Source organism: Palaemon carinicauda, chromosome 11, assembly GCF_036898095.1.
Source record: "Palaemon carinicauda isolate YSFRI2023 chromosome 11, ASM3689809v2, whole genome shotgun sequence".
NCBI lineage: Eukaryota > Metazoa > Arthropoda > Malacostraca > Decapoda > Palaemonidae > Palaemon > Palaemon carinicauda.
Window position 1 is genome coordinate 18,932,858 of NC_090735.1, and position 25,627 is coordinate 18,958,484.

Genomic DNA, 25,627 nt, shown 5'->3' on the forward strand with positions numbered 1-25,627 from the left:
CTAGAGAAGAAGCAACGTGAACATCATGTGAGCATGGAAATAAGAAATTTAATTATGAAGTTTCTGTTATTGTTTAAAAATGACTCATGAGCAGCAAAGAAAAGAGACAGATTGTTGCTTTTGTTGCACATTATTCTAGAGTCTCACTTATATGCATATGATTAATGCCCAAGACACCTATTCACAGAAACAAGAACCAGGGAGTGCCAGGAAATAGCCATTGATGACTCAAAGGGTATGCCTATAGGGCGACCAAACTTTCTCCTTAATTCACAAGGATGATGAGATTGTGAAGATCACTTGAAACTGTTGGGCTCTTGTCACAAATATTGCTTGTCAAAGACATTTCTATTACATTAACAAGTTTGTGTAGTCTTATTGTTACAATTATCTGGATAAGAAAGTATTTTTAAGTTGCCAAAACTTGAACTTTTATTTTTTTAAATCTGTCACTTGGGTATTATTTTCCTTTCAGCTGATCCAAGTGTCTTCAATTTCTATATTTACTTGAGAACCCACCCTCTACTTATTCGTCAGTGCATAGCCAACAGTGCAAAGGATCCTGTGTCATTTATCGCATCTCGGTAAGTGTCTGAAACAAATAGGACATAAGAACACCTAATTTTGGTGAATGTTTGGAATGATAAGAAATAAAAGTGCCTCCTGTCTTTTCCTTATGCTTTCAAACAATACTTTTTATAAATGTTCTTATATCTTCACATCAAATTACAACTGTATTGATTTTGTATGCAGTTGATACTATAGATGGTTATGTAATGACTAACCTTGTAATTTTTCTTAGAACCTTTGATAAAGTTTTGTTTCTTAAATACTTTTTTACTAGTGGTATGTTTTCAGAGCATTTGCTTCAGAATTTAGGTCTTCCTTTAAGTTTATTACAAAAATGGTTTTAGTAAAGTAGGGCATAAGTTTATGACTAGTGAATGATTGGTGTGCTAAGAAATTTAAGCTTTTATCTTCAGGTTTGGATCAGGCCAAGATACTCTCGACAAGAAGAGTGTTTATGAAAGCAGCATGACACCGTTGGAAAGGCAACTATACTTCACAACTGCCCATGCACATTTGCGCACTGGGTGCCCAACATTGGCCTTAGAAGTTCTTTCTAAATTACCCGATAATGTGATCGATCCAGAAAACCCAGAGACAGGAGGTATGAAAGCAGTATTTCTACATGAAAATTAGTTTTGATTTGTTAAGAATAAAGATTTATTACAATTACCTGTCCTAGTGAAGCACATATTACCTTTGTATTATTTTGAAATACTTAAAAAAATTCTTGACCATATCTAAGACTTAGGAAAGTTGCACAAAAATTATATTAGGTTTTTAGTATATGATAATTAATTTTTTATATTTCATCTTGCTCACATGAAACTTGAAGTTACCTCATATTAGCATTAGGATTTGATTCTTATTAAATTGCTTGGTAATTTTACTATTGTGAGAGCTTTGTCCTTAGACAATCATAAAACTTGAGAAATTGAGTAGAATTTTATAAATTTGAAACATCAAAAGGTTTTGAAACTTATAGAACTGTGACAATATTTGAAAGCAGAATTATGCCATTTTAGGAAGACTGAAGAGCTCTTTGTAGCCTAATGCGTAACTGTAGGCCTATTGACAAAAGTTTTACCGTCATCCTTTTAGTAATATTTAAGTTATTGAATGTGATACTATTCTAAGATCATTGAACACTTGTCATCTATAATTTACTCCATTAGATCTTTTGGGGAGTCCATCTAAGGAACAGAAACCTGCACTGGGGCTGATACATACAGGAACATTGGATGGTGGCGATCTTTTTAGTAAAAGTACAGGTGGTAGAGCAGCAGACTTATTTGGCTCTGATACTGGAGGTAAGTTTAGTCTACTATGAAAAGGCTCAAGTTGAAGGAGGTTGTCTTTGTTATTAATTTTCTTTGGTACTTGTTAAAAAAATGTTATACAATTTTTTTCAGCATCTTTCACAAATATATACATGTATTGTAGATCAAGTTATATAATTTTTCAAGAAGGTGGAATGTGTCATGAAGTCTTCCTTATAGTGTGGTTAATTCTTAGCTTTTTATACCTCAGGTGGATTTGATTGGTCTACGCCACAATCGATGCAGACTAAGGTTGATGATGGTCTCGACCTTGATTTCTCAATAGGAGGGGATGAAGAAGAAGAGGAAGAAGAACCAATTCCTCCCAAAAAAGACATCGTACCATCTGGCACTGATTATGATGAAAGTATGTGTGGTGTGGTGTTTTAACCACATGAGATGCTGTTAGATAATGGATGCAATAAAACAAAATTTTAGCTCAATGTTAGAGTAGAACCTTGCAACAGCGTTCCCATTTATAACAGATATTGGATACAACAAACATCCAGGTAACCAGAGTTGTGTCTGGGTGTCATTGTAAGGGTCACTGTAAGGATAAGTATGTAGTCCCAAAATATTTATATATATTGATTGTATTTTTCTTTACATAAAGGTAATAAAATAGTTTTTACCTTATTATTATATTGGGATATCTTCATATTAAATAGTCTTTGAATAAAGGTTTTACAAGCATATCAATAAAATTAACTTTTTTGTGTAAATGTATTCATTCATTATTTAGTTCTTTCATTAGTAGTGATTGATGGTGAAACATAAAAAAATAAATGGCTGCCCTTTTGGGCATCGGATATAGGAAAGAATGGTGTAGCGTCAGCTTTGCTTCATTCATCTTGAATTTCTAAGTAAAACAACATTTACAATAATATCGTCTTGACATAACTGAAACAAAGTTTTTACATAGATAGTTTTGTAATTTAAGAATCGTGTTATACTACAGTTATGAGATAAATCAATTAAAATTTTCGTTAATTTCTAACCTCGTCTTAAATCATAGTTTTGAATATAATTTTTTATGATATTGTTTAATTCAAATCATTGGGAAAGAAGTTGTAATATTTCTGAGATTGCCCGCTAGTGTTTACCAGTGCTGTACTCTGTATGTTTTGATTTGGTACGTGTTTGCCGCTATGTTCGTTTTGAGTTTCATGTAATTTACATTCCGTAATTATGTTATTCAAGGGTGAAAAACGAAAGCGTGTTGATATCAGCTGCTTGTTTTAATATTACCCCAGTTGTTGGGCCTGTATAGTAGTCCTGTATACAATTTAGTATGATTTTGCTTAATGTTTCAAGACATATTTTTTATTAAATGGAGAATTGGCAATAACATCCAGCCCTTCCCCCTAATAGTCTGTGATTGCAAGGTTCTACTGTATATTTTCTTTTTAATGGAAACGAAAGAAAATTTTTTAATTATGATAGGGAAGAGATTTTCTATCAGGAGTTGTGCTTATCAAACCAACTGCCTCTTAGATATTTTTTATTTCCAAATTTTCCAGTATATTTTAGTTATGTAAATACATGATTGTATAGAAACCTATACAGTATGTGTTTGAAATATTGTCTGTTAGGTTTAAAAGTCTGTAGAGAAGCCTAAAAAGCATGAAAAATATTTGACAAATTGTGTTTTTATGCTAGCGATCATCCACAGTTTTATATGGCTTTGTCAACTAATAAGTTAGATTATTTATTTTTTAATTATATGTATATTGTTTAAATTTTTTCATGCTTTATAAAGTACATAAGTTTTTTTCTGGTATAGCATTGATGAGGTTCAGCATTCAATTATTAACAAAGTGGGATAAATTAACTAGGTTAAACCTTTTTCATGGGATGAGTTCTAGATGTTTTAAAAGGATTGAAGACTATTCGACTATTCTAGATATATCGACTTCATATTGCTCATAACTTTTAGGTTAATTTTTGCAATGGATAAGAGTTTCTTTTTCGACTACTTAAGGAAAAAAATATTTTCCTATTCCTATATGAGCCTATTACAGTAGTACCATGGTTTACAAGCTTAAGTCTTTCTTGTAGCAAACTCGCAACCTAAAATACTCATATTCTAAAACCATTTTTCTATATGAAATAAAGCAAATTCACTTATGTTACATGAGTTCATAAGTAAGCATATACACTCAATTTTAAAGTTTTGTAATGGTAAATATTGATCAATATAATCCATAATATCAGAAATTGACAAGAATTAATAATTCACAATGAAAGATATAAATAATTTAGAAATTAACTCGTACTTTACCTTAAAGAGAATCATACCTGGTGTGAACAAGACCAGAGATGAGGAAAATCTCTCTTTATGAGCAGTTCTGGTAATATATCAGGAGTTCTCTCTCCTGAATGACGTTCACTTTAACTTAATCTTTTAGCTCAACATTTACGAACACTTAGATGTTTTCCTTTCACAATTTTACAATCGGTTTTGACAAAGAACCTATCTAGAGAAGTCTGTTTTGTCTTTTCTTCAAAATGGCATAGAAAAGGAGTAAAAGTCATGTGAACACTACATGGGTGGCGTATGGGCACCACGTGACTGATTTTGTAACAATCTCATCAGTACTTATCCACAAAAAATGCCCATTTGCCATGGAATTTTTGCTAGCACTCTGATGCATTATTCATAACTCAATTCAAATTTATATGCTCGTATTCAAAGTTACTTGTGACCCGAGTTATTACTGTACAGTATAAGAAAAATTTTATTCTTGTTAAGTAAGGGAGTTGATGGAAATTTATCTTTTTTAATTTATCGTATTATATTTGTAAAGACTGCAATTCATATTAGATTTGTAAAGACTGCAATCTAAAGTTTTGAATAAGTAAAGTATTCTATTTGACAGATAGATTTTAGATTTTTTACCAGATAAATCCTTTTAGCCAATTGTTGGAGAGTTAAGTGTTTTGACTTGATGTTTTAGGTTGAATTACTTGATGATAACACACTGCTTGGATGCCAGCAAGTTTGACTCAGTTTTACAACCAACTGGTGACCCCGATTGTAGCATTGAATCCAAATGAAATATCATCTCTCGAGTCACTATTAGTTGGATCATTAAGTAACTTCTTAATTATTATAGGTCTTAGCTCCTAACTTCCTTTGTGGCTGCTGCACCTTAATCTATCATTCAAAAAGTCCCGGGTTCAATCCCATTGTGAGGTAGAAATTTATTTCTTTACTTTGCATTTAATCACTTTGATGATTTCTATAATAATATTGTAATTGTTTTTATCAATAGCTTCATCGGATCCTGGTCATAGAAATTTGGATATAATGGCACAGCAACTGAAGTTTGTGTCCTGCCTGAAAATGATGATGGAAGAATTGGCAACATTGGCAACTGGTTGTGAAGTGGATGGTGGAACACTTCGCTATCAGTTATATGTTTGGATTGAGAGAGAAGTTGAAGCCTTAAAGGAAGTTTGCAATTACTGCAGTACACTTCATGTTAGTGGTGAGTTGTCTTTTGGAAGTTCCTGACAGTAGTTTATGCAAGTAGCTTTAGTTGGTGTATAGAATGCTTACAGTAGTTGATTGTAAACTTAGTTCTTTTTGTTGTTATTGTTTGTATTGAATACAAAAAGCTAACTGCAAGTACTTAAGCAGCAGTTTGAATTTAATGTATTAAAAAGGTTTAAACTTTCAAAGTAAGTAAGTTGTTTGAAATCGAAGGTTAATAGTGGATTCTTTCCTACACATTTACAAACCTTTGTTTCTCATCAATAAGGGGAAAGTCTTCATTGAAACTGCAATGGCCGTTGAAATCGTTAAAAACGTGGTTAACGACGGGTCAGTGTAGATTAGTACCCTTGCCCACTCTTCTGTCAAAGATTCTTCACTTATGTCTTTGGTCATAGTGAGTACAGACGTACTGTTGCGTCTTATCCAAGGTTGTTTAATCATTTTCTTATACTTTTACTTTGAATGGTTGATTTTGGCTTTGTGCTATTGATGAGACGAAGCAGGAATTTTCATGCAGATGAAGAATGGACACCATCAGTTAATGGCTGAATAAACAATAGATTCGTACTCACCCTGCACACTAGCGGCATGATTGTTCGCTCTTATCCCCGTATGCCGAGTGTAGATTGGGACCTTTCGTTAAGGCAGCCGTTTTCTTGAGGAGCAAGAATGCTAAGTCTTTTTCTAGCTTTATTCTTTGCTACGTCCATGACGATGCTTGGGAAACTATTTAATACTTTGCTCTTCTCATCATGTACGTTGTTCGTTGAAAAACTTCCGAGTGCACTCCCCTGGCTTATTCATTGAGGAATGGGTGTTATATTTCAGGAACAGGGAGAACTTCCTTGTAGACTGCTGACTACAAGGTAGGTCTATCAGCTAGGCTCTCAATATGATTATTTGAGGGAGCTTGTTAGTAAGACTTCTTCAGTGTCCCCAGTGCCAGTGACCCCAGTGGGACACCAGTGATATCAATCATGATCCCAGTGTTGATCCTAGCATTGTGCCTAAAGCTAAGAATGCACTTAAGAAGGCTTCTGCCTATTTTGAAGGGAAATTCCTGAAGTTGGAAGGATGATAGTAGGCTCTGGGACTTGTAAAACCTATGAGTTTTACCCCATTGCCCATCCCTTGTGATTGTAGCTTCAGTGCTATTTACCTCAATGCCTACCACCCGTGTGCCTGTGATTGAAGGGCTCATAGCCCTAACAAACCCTGTACTAGTGACTAGCTTAGTCCCTGTTTCTGTGTTATGTGTTCCATTTAGAGTGCCTACTCCTTCCCTGTGACAATAACTCCAAATTTTGTGATTACCGTCGGAGTAACTTATGTTGTTTTCCCCTTGAGGGGGAGCTTTGTCGTCAATGATTGCTCGGACAACCTCTGCATGCAGAACCGTAAGTGAAAGCCGGTAAGAAGTAGAAATGGGTTTGCTCCTCCTCTTCCTCCTCCCCTCCTGATACACATTCTGACCCTTCCTCCACTAAAAAGTAGAAAAATCCAGGAAAGCCTGTCATAGGTGTAAAAATAGGGCTCTTGAGTATATGTACACCACTATATTTTTGGAGAAGGCAGACATTAATCCTGTTTTATGGCCCCTTGCTCCTGGGTACCTGATTGCTGGCCTGACTACTCTGGTAGCCAGTCTAGCAGGAGATGCATGGCCCCTTGGTGCTGAAGCTGGGGTGGCTGGCATGACTACCTGTTAGCCAGGCTGATTGAAGATGCTCAGAGCTGTGCATTTCCCATTGGCTAGCTGGTATCACGAATTGAGAAAATAGCATCTCTCAATTACATCGTTTCAGCTGGCAGCCACTGGTTGGTGCTGAGGTATCATGGCCCCATGCTTATGGCACAGGGTTACAGCTTACTCTCCGTCATGATCAGTATAGTGAAGGATTCTTGTTATACCTTCTGTCTCTAGTTTGATCATTACCAGAGATCTTTTTCTTCCTGATGACAACCAGCTCGGTCCTCCTTCGGCCCCTTATTACGTTGCTGGAACTCCTGTATTCGTTGACCCAGGAATAGAGCTCCTTAGCAAAATGCCAACCATTCATCCCTTGCAATAGATGAGGATGCTCTGTATTCCTGTCCCTCCAAGGTACCGTACCTTGGCTCAGTACCAAAAGAAGCAGAGAACTCTGAGTAGGCTTGTGCCTTTGTGGAGGTTCTTACACTCATTCGTGAGTACAGTACTGTACTATGTACTGGGCATGGCAACCATAACGTTAGCTCTAAGTAGGTCTTTAATTCAATCAGTACTTTGGTACCACTCATAGGTCAAGCTTCTCTGGAGCTGTCATGGTCAGATCTTGCTGGTTGGCCTTAGATTGATTGATCAGATCTTTTAGTTTTAACGTATCTTCGTGGTTAGGACAGGTGCGCACTGCCTGACATTTTCAAACCACCCACACTTCATTGCACCTGGCCTTCACTCTGTTTCCCTCCCTGCACAATGCCACTTCTCTTGCTGACTCTGTCTCTTTCTCTCTGTATCTTTCATCACTAAAGCATCTCCCAAAAGTGTCAAGTTACGTAAGACATTGAACATATCTCATTTTCTATACTGAATGCTACTCCTATGCCGTAAGGATTGCATCATGTGTCACAAGATTTTTCTGCATAGAACTTTGCAAATGCTAAGTAGTGTTGTGAGTTAATTTTACGCTTCTTTTTTATCTTATTTTTACTGCTCTTTGTATTAGGGTATTCACACATTCATTAAAAAAGAAGTACTAGCCTTATATTATTTGTTGGTGGAATTAGAGGTTGAGTTATATTACTTTATGGTTGTTAGATCATTAGGCTACGTTGGTTTCTTTTGAGTTTCTTCTGGCTAGCTCTAGTTTGGTTCCATTTGATGGTAGTCCTTATGGTGGGGTAACACTCCAAGGTAAGGTAAATGGAATCTTTGGTTTTGTAAGTCTTCTCACCATTTTAATAGAATTAAAAAATCTATAATGCCCCTTTCAACCTCAGTTTGCATTGGGACAAGTCGTTGGAGATTGGAATCCAGAGTAATGATTTTACTGAGTATTTTTAGTATTTATTTCTTTCCTCTGTGTAGATTTCTATAACTATTCCAATTGTTTGCCACTACCCTCCTTCCAGGCAATGTTCGAACCAGCTCAATGAATGTTGGGTAAGACATTGAAATAAAGAGAGAGTTCAAAATACTTTAAAATCTAATATTTCAATACATACCCAACAAAAATTGCATCTAATTTTCCCCACATTAGGGAGGAAACCAAAATGAGAATGAAGGATTCAAGATGGCAGCCTCTAGTGGACATTAATTGTAGCAGGACTAGTCATACAAACCCACTACTTGTCCCCTAATTTTTTAGTGTGTATACTAAGCTGCACTCAAAAGAGTATAGCATATTGAATTCTGGTGAAGTATTGAAATAACACACTTTTTAATCGTTTTAATCCTAAAGCATTTTTGGTTGCCAGTGCTCTTAGTAGATGACATACTCAAGCTTCTCAATTTAGAAAAGAACTTCCGACAGCTGTCATTCTAACTGACTTGTCTAGCCTAAGCCTTCTTGTCTCTCATCATATACATCTACCATACACCACCTTTGATTTTTACTGTCCATCTAAATGCTCAGGGTAATAAACTTGTTTTCACTCTTTAGAACAGGAGAAAAAATTGTCACATTGATCTCCCCCTTCCCTTAGATGGACATTTTGCACATGCTATACATCAAAATTTTCTAGTTTCTTATGATTTATCAATTGACATCCTCTTCACTTAATTATTTTTTCTGTTATGGGTTAAATTTTATACAGATGCAAGCTGTTTTACACCTTTTCTTTTTGGCAATTGAATCAGCTGAAGTGTCATTAATTCATTTAGTTACTTGAATTATCTAATTTTGTGAAAGAAAGAAGAGCTCACAGTTTTTAGAATATTGAATATGAAAATAGAACTACAGCAACTGTTAGATAGTCCAGAAAAACAGGGAGAATGGACATTAAAATGTGTTCCAAATAGAATACGGACAAAAACAAAAAATGCAAGTGTAAATAGATCTCGTTAAATACCTAATCCCTTAAAGATAAATTCACATTTAAAAATGTCAAGGATGGTATTGTATGATGATGATGTCGTGTTTTATGGAAAAAAAGAATACAGTTATTTACTTCAGGACAGTTATGCAAGAAAGTTGTTAATGTCGAACAAAACTGAAGGTGTGTGTGGTGAATCACAGTGGATAGGGGGATATGAATTCAGACCAGGTTGAGAAACTATGATTTCTCACTAAAATACCTGAATGTTCCCACTTCAGTAGTGTCTACTTTTTATAGATATAAAGTCTTATCAGGTGAATGTAGCATTTGAATTCTTTAAACTATAAAACTGAGTACTGTATCGAAATAATGAACTGTAATACCATAGGATAAGTATAGCCAAATTTACTTTTTTTATTTAAAACTAAAAATACATTTTGTTAATTTCCATTTTAAGTTGCATCCATTATTAAGGTTTTATATTTAGTACTTTATTAGACCCTTACCATATTGATATTTAGATTTTCAAATATACAAGGATTTCAGTGGAACAAAATGTGATTTTAAGAAAAAACCAGAAATGAAGGTGGTTCACAAAAAGATTATTTATTAATAAATATATTAACAATCAGTTTCAGTTAGTTTACTCAGAAAGAAAAGCATTTTAACCTAATGATTGAAAGAAGGTTATCCAGGGATTAACAGTACTGTAAACTGTATATCAGATTTCAGGTAGCCTAATTACAGTGTTGCTTATAACTGTTATTAAAAAATCTCATGATATAAGGAAAATATATTTTGATATACTTTATGCAAATAAAAAATACTATTCATAATGAATTCAGTCTGGATAGTAAATTTATTATTCAAGGAGTACTATGAGATACTCAAGTCAGCTTTAATTAATTCATTCACCCCAGTGAAAAAATTAAGTACAAAACAAGGGAGGAACTTCAAAGATAATAGCAAATATTTTAAGTATGTTAAATCTTCCCAGGGAAATATAATGTGCAATAAGTTTCAAGTAGGACTGAATCAAGAAATAAGTAAATTAATTGCCCTTTCCCCTTCTTTCTCTCTCACTCTCTTTCTAAGATTAAAAAAAATTAGAAATTAGCTCATTATATTCTGCTCACTTTATACTTCTTACTATTACAGCATTTTCAATTTGGGAGATAATGTAACTGATTTGTTTAAAAGATTTTGACGTTTCTTTCATGGCTGTTCATGCATCAGTTGGAGATTATTTGTTTAATGTTTTATTGATTTTATTTTGCACTTTGTATATTTTCCACTAACTTGTACCATGGGGAATCAATAACTAATTTTTGTTCTTTAATCTATGTACAAACAACCTTGCATGTTGTTATGTAACGGACTGATTTTGTACAGCTTGTGAGGATTTGGGCTTTGATATACCTATATTGTATATATATTTTGTTATTTGAATTCTGAAATTCATTAAATTATGGAATGCAATACAATATAAACACATTGATATTAATTGTTTGGTAGTTAATGAATTATGCTATACACTGTACAGTACTGTATTTCAGTACTGATGGTCTAGTTGCTGCTTTTGGCCAAACTAAAGAGATTTATCTCAAAGACTAAAAACACTTCCATGAAAGTTTATTTTTTATCTTATTATTATACTACATACTCTACATTAACTCGGATCATACTAACGTTTTTCAATTGAGATGGCTGCCAAAATGAGGCTAAGTAACCTCATAGTGGATAGATAAGTCGTTTTGTTTGTTATGCGCATACTGTATTAAGTGCAGTATTTTCTTTAAATCTGTTATAGTCATATTATATTGAACATATATATCTGTCTCTTAAGGGATGTAACTTCATGTTCTTCCAAAGGTTTATTCAGAATTAATCAGAATTATAGCAGGACTCTTGTATATTGAAATGAGTAGTAGTTCCTCCTTCGTAGATGTTCAGACTTTTACAAAGGCATTATAGATGTCACTGAATACCCTCATTAGGCCCATTGCCCAGCCTGTGGCTGGAATTTTGTAATCCATGCCAAATGCATTATGGTAGATTTAATAAGCTCAATTACATAGTATGTTAGTATAGGGGAAATTGCCATCAGAAGCATTCATGAGATTGGTTTCCATCAATGAGTCATAACTTAGACAATCCATTAAATTGGACATTAATGAAATCATATGGTGAGGGTCTGTTGTTAATTTATTTCATTTGTTTTTAAAGTTTTATTTGGTTGTATCACAGCTAACTTCAGCCTGTTGCAGGATTTTGACTGGGGTAAGTAATTTTAAATGACCTACAAGATTTGGGACACAGGTGCTGAGTGTAGCTTTGTTGATATATGCTAATGTGCTTTGGGGTGGTGGAGTGTTTTTCTTCTATGAAATATTTGTTCACCCGCATAACATTTGATTACACAAGATATTCCTTACCATCCAGTTTCAGTGCATTTATTCATCTTCAATGCCATGTGTTGGATATCATTCCTGGCTGAGAATTTGTGCCTAAATTACATTTATGCTTACATGCTGGATAGGCAGGGAGGTCAAACTAAGAAAAACATGATGGATATTCTGTGTAAACTCTTATATTCTCTCGTATATAGTATTAAAACTGTGGAATGATTTGGTAAAACTTGTGATCTTGAAGATATAACAGAAATATCTTTAAATTAATCAAAAAATTTTAAAAGAATAATAATTCCACTATTTTAATCATTATAATTTAATCCCTTTGTAGCTTACATCAATATGTAATGTTATGTATGTCCAAAGGGTTAATTTGACTGAAGAACTAACTGGCTCTCAAGTTAATCAGGTATTGCATATATTCTAATTATGAAAGTTAGTGTCTTTTCTTTTTGTTCATAACTGTTGAATTAGAAATTAAGGGATCATATAGTTTTAACCATTCAATTCTTCAGATTTCTGTTTATTATTTATTGCTAATTTTGTACATTATAGTTTTTTGAACAATATCAAAACCTTATTTGACATTATTTTGTTGGATTTCTACTTTATAACCAATAACAATGAGAAGCAGACTATTACCTCATTGCTAGGTATTCTCTACATTTGTTGGTAATTGAAAATCTCGATTATTTTAGTTTTCAGCTTTTTTTTCTCTTTTGCCAGAAAAAAGAGATATTATTGTATAGAGCATGAAGTCCATTCACTCATAGGAATTACTTCAGCGTTTGTTCCTGTGCATATATAAATGTTTTATTCTTTAAAATAGGTAATGTCTTCATAGGTGGTAGAATGCCCATTGGAATCATTAACGAGGTAGTTAATGACAGGCGGTGAACACTGGCGAGTAGCTCAACCCACTTTTATGTCAAAGGTTCTTCACTTTTGTTTATGGCCGCAAAGAGTACAGAACAGTCGTACTATTGTTTCCTATCCAAGGCTCTTTAATTTTGTTCTTAAGCATTTTAGCTTCATTGTTTGATATTTGCTCATGTTCATAATGGAACGAAACAGAAATGCCAGGGTAGGTTGGATACTGCCTTTGTTTATGACTTAAACCCACAATAAATAGATCCACTCGCTGTGCGCATGATTGTTTGCAATTATTCCCATTTACTAATTGTGGTTTGTAGCTTGTTAAAGGCAGATGTATTCTTTGAAGACAGGTCGGCTAAATCTTTTCCGGTTTCATTCTTGGCAATGCCCATTACAATGCCCGAGTGACTGTTTAGTACATTAAGCTCCTCATTGAGCTTGCCGTTTGCTAAAGCTTCTGTGTATATACCCCTGGCTTGCTCCCAGGGTGTATGCTTTAGGAGTAGAGAGAACTCAGGTCTACATTGGAAAGTATTTTCAGCGTAGGTGGAGTGGGAGGTGATCGAGCATATCAAGATGTACTGGAAGCTCTTCCTTGCAGACCACCTATGACACGTTTGATCTTGTAGGTAGGCCTTCAATGTCATGTTGAAGGAGCTGGTAGCTAAGGCTACTTCAGATTGACCCTTTGATGTGTGCACTATCTAATTTTTCTTCATCTTATTTTGTTAAAGTTTTTATAGATTATATAGGAATTATTTATTTTAATGTTATTACTGTTCTTAAAATATTTTTTCCTTTTTTCCTTTCCTCACTGGGCTATTTTCCCTGTTGGGGCCCCTGGGCTTGTAGCATATTGCTTTTCCAACTAGGGTTGTAGCTTACCAAGTAATGATAGTAATAATACTAATAATCTGGATCAGAAGGCACACCCTTCTTGGCTTTCAAGTCGGTAGCCACAGAAACATGTCATGGTGACCATCCAAGCAGTCTCAAGGCTTGTCCAGTAATCACTCGTCGTGACATACTTCACAAATACGGCGGGGTTATCAACTACTGACATTTTGGAGAAGTACAATAGACAAGGGTTGTACATTGATCTTTTTTTATCACACCATGCAGCAAACTAGTGAGGCAACTGGGGTTTGAAAGTGAGGGACTCTGGTGTCCCAATTCTCAAAACTAGGTGTTCTAGAGGTAACTTATTTTGGAATGCTTTGGTGCATGAGTCCACGTTAATTTTTATTGAGGAGTCATGCAAGCGGCGGTCGAGAAGTGGAGATCTGCTTTGCAGGACTCCCTGATCCACCACACAGTCCCCTTCAAGGGTCATGGCTTTTCGAGGGCATCTGCGGACAAAACTTTTGGTGCGGCCATGATGCCTCGACCTTCTCTAGGCCTTGATGAGGTCCACATGCAATTTCCTCTATTTGGAAGGCTCCTGTGCAGGTACATCCTTTCTGATGCCCCCAACCTGATTAGTTTAGTACCTGAGGCACAAAAATAGAGGGGAATGCTCATTGGAATCCCCCTCGACTTTTTTTGCTAGTAGGGGTATGTTTGGCAGGCCATTGGGCAACCTGGCAGAAAATAGGTCGAAGATTTTGGTTGTGAGTGTCTTCGGAATGGCTACTACTACCTTTAAAAGACTGGTAGCCTGCCCATATCTTGCAGACCAATTGTGTTCGTAACTATCTCCCAGTATCATTGTGCCGAAGTTAAAGGGATGCTGGAGAAGATTCCTCTCGAAGGCATTCAAGATAGTTCTCTAGGCTTGTACATTGTACTTCTCTGGGAGAAGTCGTGGTGTGAGGGCTGGAGACTGATGATCGGCCTCTCTCCCCTGAACCAGTTTGTACAGAGATCAGGTTTAGGATGGAACCGTATGTTTTGTACTGAGCTCCACTACTCCATTAGAGAATGCTTCTTACTTTCAGTGAACCTAAAGAATGCATGCTTCCAAGTGCCCATTCATCAGTCCTCTCGGAAGTACCTCTGCTTCTATCTCAACGGAGTGATGTACCAGTTCTAGACCCTCCCTGTGTTCAGACTGCACAACGCTCCAGGTGGTGTTCAGCTTGGTCACTCATATGGAATACATCTTTTCATGTATCCCAACAATAAGTTTTTCCTGGCCTCCTCGTAGAGGCAGTTGCTTCAGGATCGAAATATCCTTCTTGACTGTGGGATTGTGATAGATTGGGAGAAGTCAAATCTCATGCCCAACCAAGAGTCTTTCCATTAGACAAGAGCATTAGAAAGCTTAGATAGTTGGTGCAACCACTCTTTCCAGAGGGTACTTCAGCTCGACGTTGTCAATTCTTCTCGGCCACCCTTCTTCATTTGAGAAACTCATTCCTCAGGGGATTCATGAGCATCTCCACCAGAGATCCCTTCACTGGTGTTGGAGGATCACTGGTTGACCCCCGGATGTACCCTGTTCTGATTTGCTCCAATCTGACAGGAGGTGTGGGCTGATTTTTCCTGGTGGCTGTATGAAGGAAACCTCACCAGTAAAGCCCCTTAACTCTCTGCCCCAAGACATGCATCTATTTGCAGATGCATCGATCGAAGGAGTGTGGGCTTTTACCTGGGCAACCTTGTCACATCTGGTGTGTGGTCAGCAGAATAAATACATTTGCTTCAACTTTTTGGATATACTAGAAATCCAAGAATGTTTGAGGAAGCACTTGGCATTGTTGATGAGCAACAACACTATCGTTGTAGCTTACATCAGCAAGCAAGGAAAGAGATATCATATCTCTTTGCAAGTTGATAAGCAGATGTATATCTGGTCAGCAAATAATGCTGTAGAGCTGTTAGCCAGATACTTCTGGAGAAACTTATGCCTTTCCCAATTCAGACTGATTTTCTGACCGGTCAACCAAGTGTTGATCACCATTTGCTCCTGGAGAGTCACAAGCCTAGTGATATCTCAATCTGTTAGCATCTGAAGTGCAGGCTTATTTGCTGATCTTTACTAAGAAGTGCGTCTCAGTCACAACTTGGGAAGGCTACACCTGATCCTTGACTTCTGACTGAAGAGCAAAATCCTCTCCTCCTCATGGGAGTTGATGCTTGTGAAGAGCTTCGAGCAGTTTTTCTCACTTCGGGTCCTCACGCCCCCAAAATGGGACGTGACTCATGTTCTTAAGTCATACACATGCCCTATATGAACCTTTCAAAAGTCATCAGTCAGCGATTTAATCCTCAAGACTGTCTTTTAACGATCAGCAGCTTTGGAGAAAAGAGTTGGTGAGTGGCACGGACTCTCGTGTTTATGCCAGGCTTGAAAGCTCATGACCAAACTCAGAACCCATCGTCACACTACCCAAGTTTGAGTCCTTCTCCATACCCTTTCTTCATTGAGCATTGGGTGGTAATTAAGAGGAAATGCGTGTGTCTCGTGAAGGCTCTATTGTGCTATATGAAGAGGACTTAACATCTTAGATTAGTACCTATCTGTGACTTTCCCATGGGACTTCCAGAACCAAGAAAGAGATGCCAAGAGTGTTAAGAACAGTCTCTTTCTGGCTTTGTGAGACCTTTGAGGAGGTCAAGACACCAGCTCAAACTAGAGCTCATGAAGTCAGAGGTAATATTTCCACTGAAGACTTCAAAGAATGTGCAGTCAAACAGGTAAGGAAGGATTTTGAAAGTGACAAACAACCTTCACAGCTTTTTATTTAAGGGAGTATACTGTACCCACAAGTCCTTGAATACCTTAGTTCTTGGTATTGTACCACACCTCTCAATCCTGAGTCGAAGGTCAAATGTGAAGGATCTTTGACAGGAGTGAGTGGGGATACACGCTTGCTCTCCCTATCTACCTCGTTAACAATTTCAACAGTTGTTCCAGGTCCACCGTAGACATTTCCTATTTTAAAGGGCTCAAGTTTGTATAGCAAAGGAAAATCCAATTTACTTTTTGAATTTCTTATATTTTATTTATTATTGTAATACTGCTGCTTCGAATTCCTATGCATGTGCTTTTCATGCGCCAGATAAAAAACATGTACAGTAGATGATAAATGAATTAAACCATCCAGGTATCCACCAGCCAAATGGAATTTTTCTCATTCAATTTTTTTTCACATATAAACTAGAATGTTTTATTTGTTCCTACCATCATCCTTTAATTTGGGTATGACTTTTTTTTCACATATAAACTAGAATGTTTTATTTTTTCTTACCATCATCCTTTGATTTGGGTATGACTTCATTGAAGCCATACACTTATTAAAGTACTAAGGTTTGTATGATATTTCTGTTCAAAGAAAGTACTTCAATTGTAAGGAATTATGGGTATCATGTATCTATAGATCCATCCAAGCTGTTCCTAATGACTAGAATATGAATATTTGCTTAACAAATTTTAAGACTTGATAACCGTGCAGCACTTAAATTACCTTTTAATAACCTTAAAATTTGTGTCAAACTAAAAAATCTATATATATGTTAGAGGGATATTTTCACTTCTTGTGAACCAAATTCTCCCTCAATAGCATTTTCTTCCCCAATCCTTGTAATCCCTTTACTGCCCATTTTGTTTTCCACATACAGTGTTATCCTGAATCCCCATTCCCCATGTGTACTATAGTTGTCATCTAATATGTAAGGGGCAGTTTAGGGCAGTTTAATTTTCAGGGATTTCCTTTGGAAGGAAGTTCTCATTCAGCTTAGGATTGGCAGGGGATCTAATGTTAAGTTGCTTATGGAACACACTTGAGGTTATTTGTCAAGTCAGTGTAAGATATGCAACTGCAAGTGGCACTAAAATTTCATGTGGTTCACATTATTTTTTTGGTGGTGGGGGATTCTTACATCTGTCAGTAAAGTAAAGTTTCATCTACAGATGAAAAGCATGATTAATGGGGTAGAAGAACTCTCCACATAGAGTACCTTTATCCAATATCTTTTACCTGTTATATATTTCCTAGTGATTAGTGTCCAGAATTTTTTATCCTCTGGTATCTCATCCTTCCTTTGTTTCATAAAGAAACTTTTGTTGAGGGTTAGGCACTTTCAAGAACGGAGTCATTATTGGGCTGATGGAATTTTTAAGTAAAATCTTCCTTCTATTTATTGGTCTTTTACTTCGGATTTCTTCATAATCAGACATTACAAAATGTCAACCTCGCACATTACCAAGTAAACTTAAAGTATAACAGTAGGCTCTATTTGAGGTCTTGTTAAAGATAACTCTAAATGTTGGAAGATAGTACTATACCAGCCATTTTCTTGTAAATAGCCTCTTTGTTTTTGTGTTTGTCTTATCTGTTATTCAGTAGAGCCATTCTTCACCAATCATGCTTGACAAACTTAGATGCAAAATTTGTATATCCTGATAACAACTAATATGGTCTTGTGTTTATTCTGCTGAAATATTGCCTCATTCTCTCTTTCTCTGAGTAATTTTATGCATTACACTAAAATATCTAATATATCTTGTGTTGTAGAGTCCTTGTTTTTGTTATGGTACGTCTTATGTTTTAATCTGATTTAAGATAATTTATGGAATTTATGAATTGTTAAGTTCATTTTGTATTTTTTTTTCACTTAAATTCAGCACACGCTTCATTTTTTTAATATTTCAGAGAAGAGTATATCATCACATAATTAGGAAAACTTGGTAACATTATCAATTCTATTGGTCTAAGGGAGTTTTAGGCTATTGGCTGTCATACTTTACTTATGATTAGTGGAATGTAGTCTTAGCTTATGAATTTTTTAGTGTTTCCATTCCATTCTTAATATGCCTTTTTAAAAGAATTAAGAAAAAAGATAATTTACTTAATCAAAGACAGCACATTTCTTATGTACTGTAACTTTCTTTTTCCTGTAGTGTAGGGTGGCATCGCACTTTTTGTTTATCAGTCTCATAACCTTGTAAGGTACTCCAAGCCACCTTCTCACATATTTTATTTTTTTAGATATATCATCCTCTAAATTTTTTAGTTTCCTTTTAGTATTGAATAAATTTACTTTTGTGTATGGGAAAGTATTTGAAACTTTTATTATTTTAGATAACAGCTTGTATTCTGTAGTTCATTATTCTGAGGTAGCCAAATAAAGTTGAGCAATGGATCATAGGTGTTTGTCTCCACATTTGTTCAAAGGATTTTTTGTAAGTACTTGAATAAGTAGATCAGTTTAAGTACTTGGGGTCTGTTGTTGCAACACATGGTGGATGGAAGTAGATGTACAGTATGTCAGTGTATAAAGGATACAAAGTGTTGGGGGCAGTGTAGGGAGTTGTAAAGAATAGAGGGCTGGTGTATCTCAATTAGATAGGGTTAAGAATGAAGTAGTGAGAGAGAGAACGGGTGTAAAAAATGATTTAGTAGCTAAAGTGAATGTGAATGTGTTCAGGTGATTTGGCCATGTTGAGAGAATGGAGAATGGCTGTCTGCTAAAGAAGGTGATGAATGCAAGAGTTGATGGGAGAATTACAAGAGGAAGGCCATTGTTTGGGTGAATGGATGGAGTGAAGAAAACTCTGGGTGATAGGAGGATATATGTGAGAGAGAGGCAAGAGAGCATGCTAGAAATAGGAATGAATGGCGAGCGATTGCGACGCATTTCTGGTAGGCCTTGATGCTTCCTCTTGTCGCCTTGGTGACCGCGGAGGTAGCAGCAGTAGGGGATTCAGCTTATGAAGCTTCATCTGTGGTGGATAACGGGGGAGGGTGGGTTGTGGCACCCTAGCAGTACCAGCCAAACTCGGCTGAATCTCTCGTCTGGTTGGGAGGAGCGAAGAGAGGAAAGGTCCCCTTTTGTTCTTTTGTTTGATGTCGGCTACCCCCCAAAATTGGGGAAAGTGTCTCGGTAAATAGATAGATAGATTTTCTTATTCAATTTTAATCATAATGCAAATAACTTTAACAAAGCGTTAATTATAATAGCATTTCCAGTCCTCAGGTTGTCAGAGTAAAATGTGGTAGCTTTTTTATTTCAATTGGGTTTTTATTGGTTGATGTAATGTTATTGTTAAACTTGTTTTTATATAAAAGTATACAGTATAGTTTTCTGAGGAAAGTCATATGTTTTTATGTAAAATTTCTATGTAAATCAGGAACAATGTAAGGCATTATGATCTCCAGTTTGTGATAAGAATTTTCATTTGATTTTGTTCAGGGCCGGATCTCATCAAGTCACTCCCTGCTGATGAGGCAGAACAAATTCCAGTCCCATCCCCAATCAATATTAATGAGCCATCTACACTACACGAGATACTGCAGCAGGAGAAGCTAGAGTTTGAAGAAAAACTAGAAAGAGCAGCAAAACGGAAACGATGGCTAATGGGTAAGTTTCAGTTTCAACTTTTAGGTGACAAGTCATGTTCTAAATCTGGAAATCTTATTTTTTATGGGTCTGTATGGGATATTGTATATTCTATCTTGGTAGCCTTCATTATTAGTAGTTTAACAACATGAGTAGAATTTAGATTCCTCTTTCAAATGAAGCATTCTGATAGGAAGGATATGGCTGCTTTATGTGGTATTTGGTGGAAAATGTTCTCACTGAGAAATGAAATGGAAGTCTGAAAAGATAAATGTGGGAATAAGTAGGTCTTCTGATCATATGACTAACAAGGAAGAATCGTATTATTTCCAGCAGTTTGACTTGCTGTGTTCAGTGCAGTCAATTGCCATAATTCTACCTTTACGTAGGTTTTTTGTACTTTTGGCACAAAAAAATTTGAAATTAAATTAGTGCATTCTTCTAATACGTTGTTTACTCCTCCATAGCATACAAATCCTTTTTTTTAATTGTAGAGGTAAATATCAATTGAGAGACCTACTGGAGAAGAAGCAATAGGGACAAGGTGAGTATGGAAATAACAAATTTTTTTGTTAAAATCCCCTTTTCCGTTAACTTATTAGATGTTTAAATGGGCAACGTCTTGTCACTGCAGAAACTTGTTTTGCAACTGTTTATGCATCCTTCTCTGTCCTTTCAGCTAATCAACAACTATTACGGACACTGCTCAGTTACTGTTCACTGCATGGGTCCAGTGGAGGTGGACTAGCATCTGTTAGAATGGAGTTGATTTTGCTCCTGCAAGAACTCCAACAAGAAAATAGTAAACAGCAATTATTATCTCCTTTACCTTTTCCTACGACACTTCCCTTATTATCTGCCTCCATTGCCTCCAACAAGACGGTCGTGTCAGATCCTGTTCGCCACTTGCAGGTGTGTATTATATTTGTTTATTATTATTGTCATTATCATCATTGTAAACCAATCTGCAACTCTAATTGGAAAAGCAGAATGCCACAAGCCCAATGGCCCCTGTAGGTAAAACAAAAAAAGAAATAAAGAATAAACTATAAGAGGTAAATAAAATTAATAAATAGATTAAGATGGAGGATAAAGTTAGATAAGTAAGTTACAGATGAATTATACAATATAATGAAATTTAAAACACTTCCTCAACAAAAAACTAGACCACAAAGATTGAACTTCTGAAGTTCCCCAATTCAACTACGTAACTAAATGATAAGAAAGATCGGTCCACAATTTGGTGTCAACGATAATTAAACTTAATGTAATATGAGACTTTACTGTCACATTTAAATAAGTGTATTTAAAACAAGTATAACTTTAATATAACATAGTTTTTATTGAGCTAAAGACTAGTAATCCTGTTTGCATCTTCACTTTTCATATTAGATTTAAATCTTATATTCTGGGATGATGATTCATTAGAATCTATAGGTGCTATTTATTATGGCTTGACAGTATTTTACCCCTTGATACTTTCTAGGAGGATTACAAAATTGAAATCTGTCCTCGGAGCTTATGCATTCCTGCTGATCCAAAACCAGATAAAAGAAAATATTTGAGCTTTAGGTTAACATTTTTCCTTTGCACTTTATAATGTCTCCTTTGTTCTGACTATGAGCTCTACCAAAACTCCTATTAGATATCCAGATTAAATGTTTATTGTTGTGTATTAATAAAAATCACCTCATGGGTAGAAATACTGTGTTCCCATTGTTTCAACTCACCATTTTAAGCAACTATGTTCATCTACAGGCTGGCACCCATGAACTCTTACAATCATTGCTGGAAATATCAGGCGTGTCTCATCCAGGTTCTCAACTTATGTGTCAGGCTAATGTGCTAAGAAATTTGGCTGCAGCCTTGTCAGCGTGTATCTACCAGTCACTTTGTGATTCAGAAACATTCACTGTCAAAGCTCAACACAGGTAAGTTCTCCTACTAGAGTTTATAGAGGTTCTATAATTGGCATGATTTCATAAAAAATATTTTGTATATAAGTAGATAGTATTTGTTTTGTTATTTTGTTTTCCTTTCTTATGTGCTTTTACTCTTAATTTTTAATAATTCTTTTGTAAATACTTTTTATGCATTTGAACTTTGACTAGTAGATGTTTCATGTTTTCATTTTGTTTTACTTTACACTGAATTGAGATATAAATGAGAATATGTACATATGAATATGTACAAATGAGAGAATATGTACATATGAATATGTACAAATGAGAGAATATGTACATATGAATATGTACAAATGAGTGAAGGGAAACTCGTATTTTATTTTTCCTATGTTGATATACTGTTAAGCTAGTGTTGTACCATACCTGTAATTCACCTCCTTCATTTAAAAAAACTATTTTGAGGTCACTATTATGATACACAAAAAATCCAACCGTCACTAACATTTACTTTGGTAGCCAATTTCTTTCTCGCATGACCCTAGATCTATAATTGTGGCATAATATTAATAGCAATGTCAAGGCCATTTTGTGTGACCTGAGGCTTATTATCCCAGTTGTGAATATGTATATGGTATGAAAAGTTATTCCAGTTTAACATACTCCTAAGGCTTCTTGAATTTTCCAATCTGTGTATGGATGTGGATTTTATTTTAGTTTCTGTATAGTATAGCATAAGAATATATTTTTGCATAGAGTATCTTCTCTTGTATTCTTTAAAACTCTATTGTTTTGTAGAAAAATAAAGATAAAAAATCCCCACGTACATGGATCTCACCTAATGTATTTGATGGAATTTTTTATTTGTTCCCTACCTGCAAAACTTCCTTAAAGATAGTTTGCTCTAAGATTTACTAACAAAAGCTATCGTTAAGATCATCACATGTGCATGGGATAGTTTGAATTGTTTTGTAGCTAGAAACAATATTCCATAATTAATGTTTTCAACTGCTTTTCCTTTAACACATTATTTTATTTAAATAAAAATATTTTGTATCCATGTAACACATTATGCTATTAAAATGAGAAATTATATCTTGAACCATTTATCTTTCAATGTGCTTCCAATTTTTTATATGGAAAAGTGTGTTAGTAATTGAATCTATCAGGGTGTTATGTTCCAAGACCCTCCTTTAAAGCTGAAAAACCACCAAGTAGATACAGATGTCTATAGTATATTTTTTTCACTTTTATAGTTTTTCATATTTTCATTATCTATAAATTTATGCTTTTATAAGCCCTAATACTAATTCATAAGCCTCGATATGAATACAGTATTTATAACAAAAAATAATGAAAATACAAATAATGTAAAGTTTGTGTCAGAAACTGTCGTCAATGTAGATTTACATATAATATATAGTATTTTGTTGCTGTCTCACAGGATTTTTTATACAGGAGAGGGGGTTCCCACTCCCCTCGTCCCGTCCCTTTAAGTCGCCTCTTACGACACGCAGGGATAACGTTGGCGCTATTCTAATTGTTTTATGCCCCCGCGGCCACAGGTTAGGCTGGAGGAACGTAGAGAGTAGAGGTCCCCTTTTTTGTTTTGTTCCTTGTTGTTGTCGGCTACCCCCCAAAGTTGGGGGAAGTGCCTTTGGTATATGGATGGATGGATATAGTATTTAAAAACCCTCAGAATACTGAGAGAGCGGTAGATGAACTGCGATATGATGAGGGGTTACTGTACAGTACTGTAATGAAATTGCAACAAGGCATTCAAATTAGTTCCTTGGTGTATTGAGTATATAAACACTCCAGCCATACCTATTTTTCAATTATACCATTTTGACATATAGTTTTATGGTAATTTATCAATTTCCTATACAGTATTCTTTCTCTGTAGAATACCCTTCTATATGAGATAGGGTTAAGACTTAAGTCATATTACATTTAGTTGATATTTGAATGATACTAAGGTAGTATTGGCCTAATGTTACAGAGTGGCTGCATTAGGAGTTGACATCCAGCACATAACTGTAGCTCATCGTGAATCTCATTTAGTTGGCCGTGACTTCCGGAATGGACACTCCCATGATGATGAGCCTTTGCAAGTATGCACAGCCCCTGCTAAATGGCCAGGTATGATTATAATTGGTTTTGAGTATTTTCTGTTCCATGAAATTTTTATTACATACCTAAAGTATCGTAAAGCACTAGTTATGTCTCAGATTAGTATGTATTTTGGAGGTCTACCCATTTTAAAAAAAAATTAAATCCATTAACCACCAATTGCATGTCCAGGTTAACTCAAATGTGACCATTCAAAAAAACCAGACATTCTGCAACTTAACTTTTAAATTTATTTTAAGGACTTATCTGGTATTCAATGCTTTTAGACTATACCCTTTCATAAATATGCTGTACTCTATCATGGTTCTATCTTATTCTTAACGTCAGTTCAAGATCTTCATTCATTACATGAGCAATGAAAGAACCATAGTGTATGAGTTAACTATTCACACATACCTAAAGAATTACTATCATAAAAGTTTCTATCAACACCTTAGTTTCTATGCCTATCTGTAGACTATCAAAATCTGTAGTAATGGAGTTGACAATTTCAAAACTGCTCTGTATTCTTTAAGCATGATTTTTAAGATAGGATTAAATGGATGAAGCGTTTTAAATGGGGACGACTTAGAGACTGCTTTTATGCTACAAGCATAGCCTCAGAGCATTTTTTGTGAAAGATTAGAAATTGAAATGCTGTCTAGTATGTTAGAAGTTATATGGCACAGCCAAATCAAATTGTAGCATGTAATTTTAAGTGTGTTTATTAATGGAGATAGAATACAAAATTTATATTATATAAATAAGGTCAATGTTGATTTTTTTTTTTTTTTTTTTGGCAGGGGTGACATCTCTTTTAGCACTTGTTGCTCGAGAACGAGATGAGGATACACCAAAGTTGAATGTTCTTCTGTGTGAGGCCTTTGTTGCTGTATACTTAAGTCTTTTAGTTCATGGAATATCAGCCAGTGATGCTTATGTCCTATATCGTCTTGTTGCCCAGCCACTTTCTGAAAAAGAATGGGCTGTTGTCTTTGGAGGTGGAGTCAAAAAGTTATTAAAGGTCATAACGAATGTTTTACCAGTAAGTATTAATTTTTATTTTTTGCAATTATTATAGTAATTATTAGTGTACAATAATAAGCAATGATATTTTTCCAGACTTAAAATATAAAGTAAAGATTGCTTTTTATAAAGATAACTGGTGATCTATCCAGTCTTTTAATATCACATGATGGTGAGATATATTTCTTTTTTCACATTTCTTTAGACCCAGAGTTCCTTAGAAAAAGAAACAGGACCTGTTAGTGGCGAAAGGATCCTTTCCACCATTTCAAGTCTTCAGAAGACACGCATGAAGTTCAACATGAAACTTTTAGGCCAGTTAGGTTTTCAGGACCCGCGAGGTTCCTCCACTGATGGAGAAGCAAAACCAGCATACAGAGAGCAGTTCCTTCCCCCTGAAATGTCAATTATCACACTTCTAATGAGAAAGGTAAAATAAGTATTTCACAGTAGCTTCATGCAAAGTATATAAGTTGGGAGAGTAAAATGACAAAAAAAAAGCAAATTGTTCTTACGCGGCATACAAACCTTTGTCCTTTAATTATGGACGTTAATTCAGCACAAGCTGGAGCCTGTTATTAAAGATGGATAACAAGTGGTTATCAAGTTGGT

The 25,627-nt window shown here is 35.3% G+C and overlaps 1 protein-coding gene across 5 annotated transcripts in view; it reads left to right on the plus strand.

Moving 5' to 3' along the window:
* Positions 1–25,627, plus strand: part of LOC137649986 (dmX-like protein 2) — a 192,412-nt gene that overhangs the window by 99,580 nt on the left and 67,205 nt on the right. For 4 of the 5 annotated variants that reach the window (XM_068382984.1, XM_068382988.1, XM_068382985.1 and 1 more), the window contains exons 35-46: positions 476–584; positions 984–1,171; positions 1,743–1,877; positions 2,098–2,253; positions 5,162–5,377; positions 11,653–11,685; positions 19,830–19,997; positions 20,656–20,888; positions 21,735–21,907; positions 23,880–24,019; positions 24,793–25,034; positions 25,221–25,445. In XM_068382984.1, coding sequence (XP_068239085.1) covers positions 476–584; positions 984–1,171; positions 1,743–1,877; positions 2,098–2,253; positions 5,162–5,377; positions 11,653–11,685; positions 19,830–19,997; positions 20,656–20,888; positions 21,735–21,907; positions 23,880–24,019; positions 24,793–25,034; positions 25,221–25,445 — 2,018 coding nt within the window. The remainder of the gene's footprint in view (positions 1–475; positions 585–983; positions 1,172–1,742; positions 1,878–2,097; positions 2,254–5,161; positions 5,378–11,652; positions 11,686–19,829; positions 19,998–20,655; positions 20,889–21,734; positions 21,908–23,879; positions 24,020–24,792; positions 25,035–25,220; positions 25,446–25,627) is intronic. The other variant, XM_068382986.1, reaches the window with a different exon arrangement.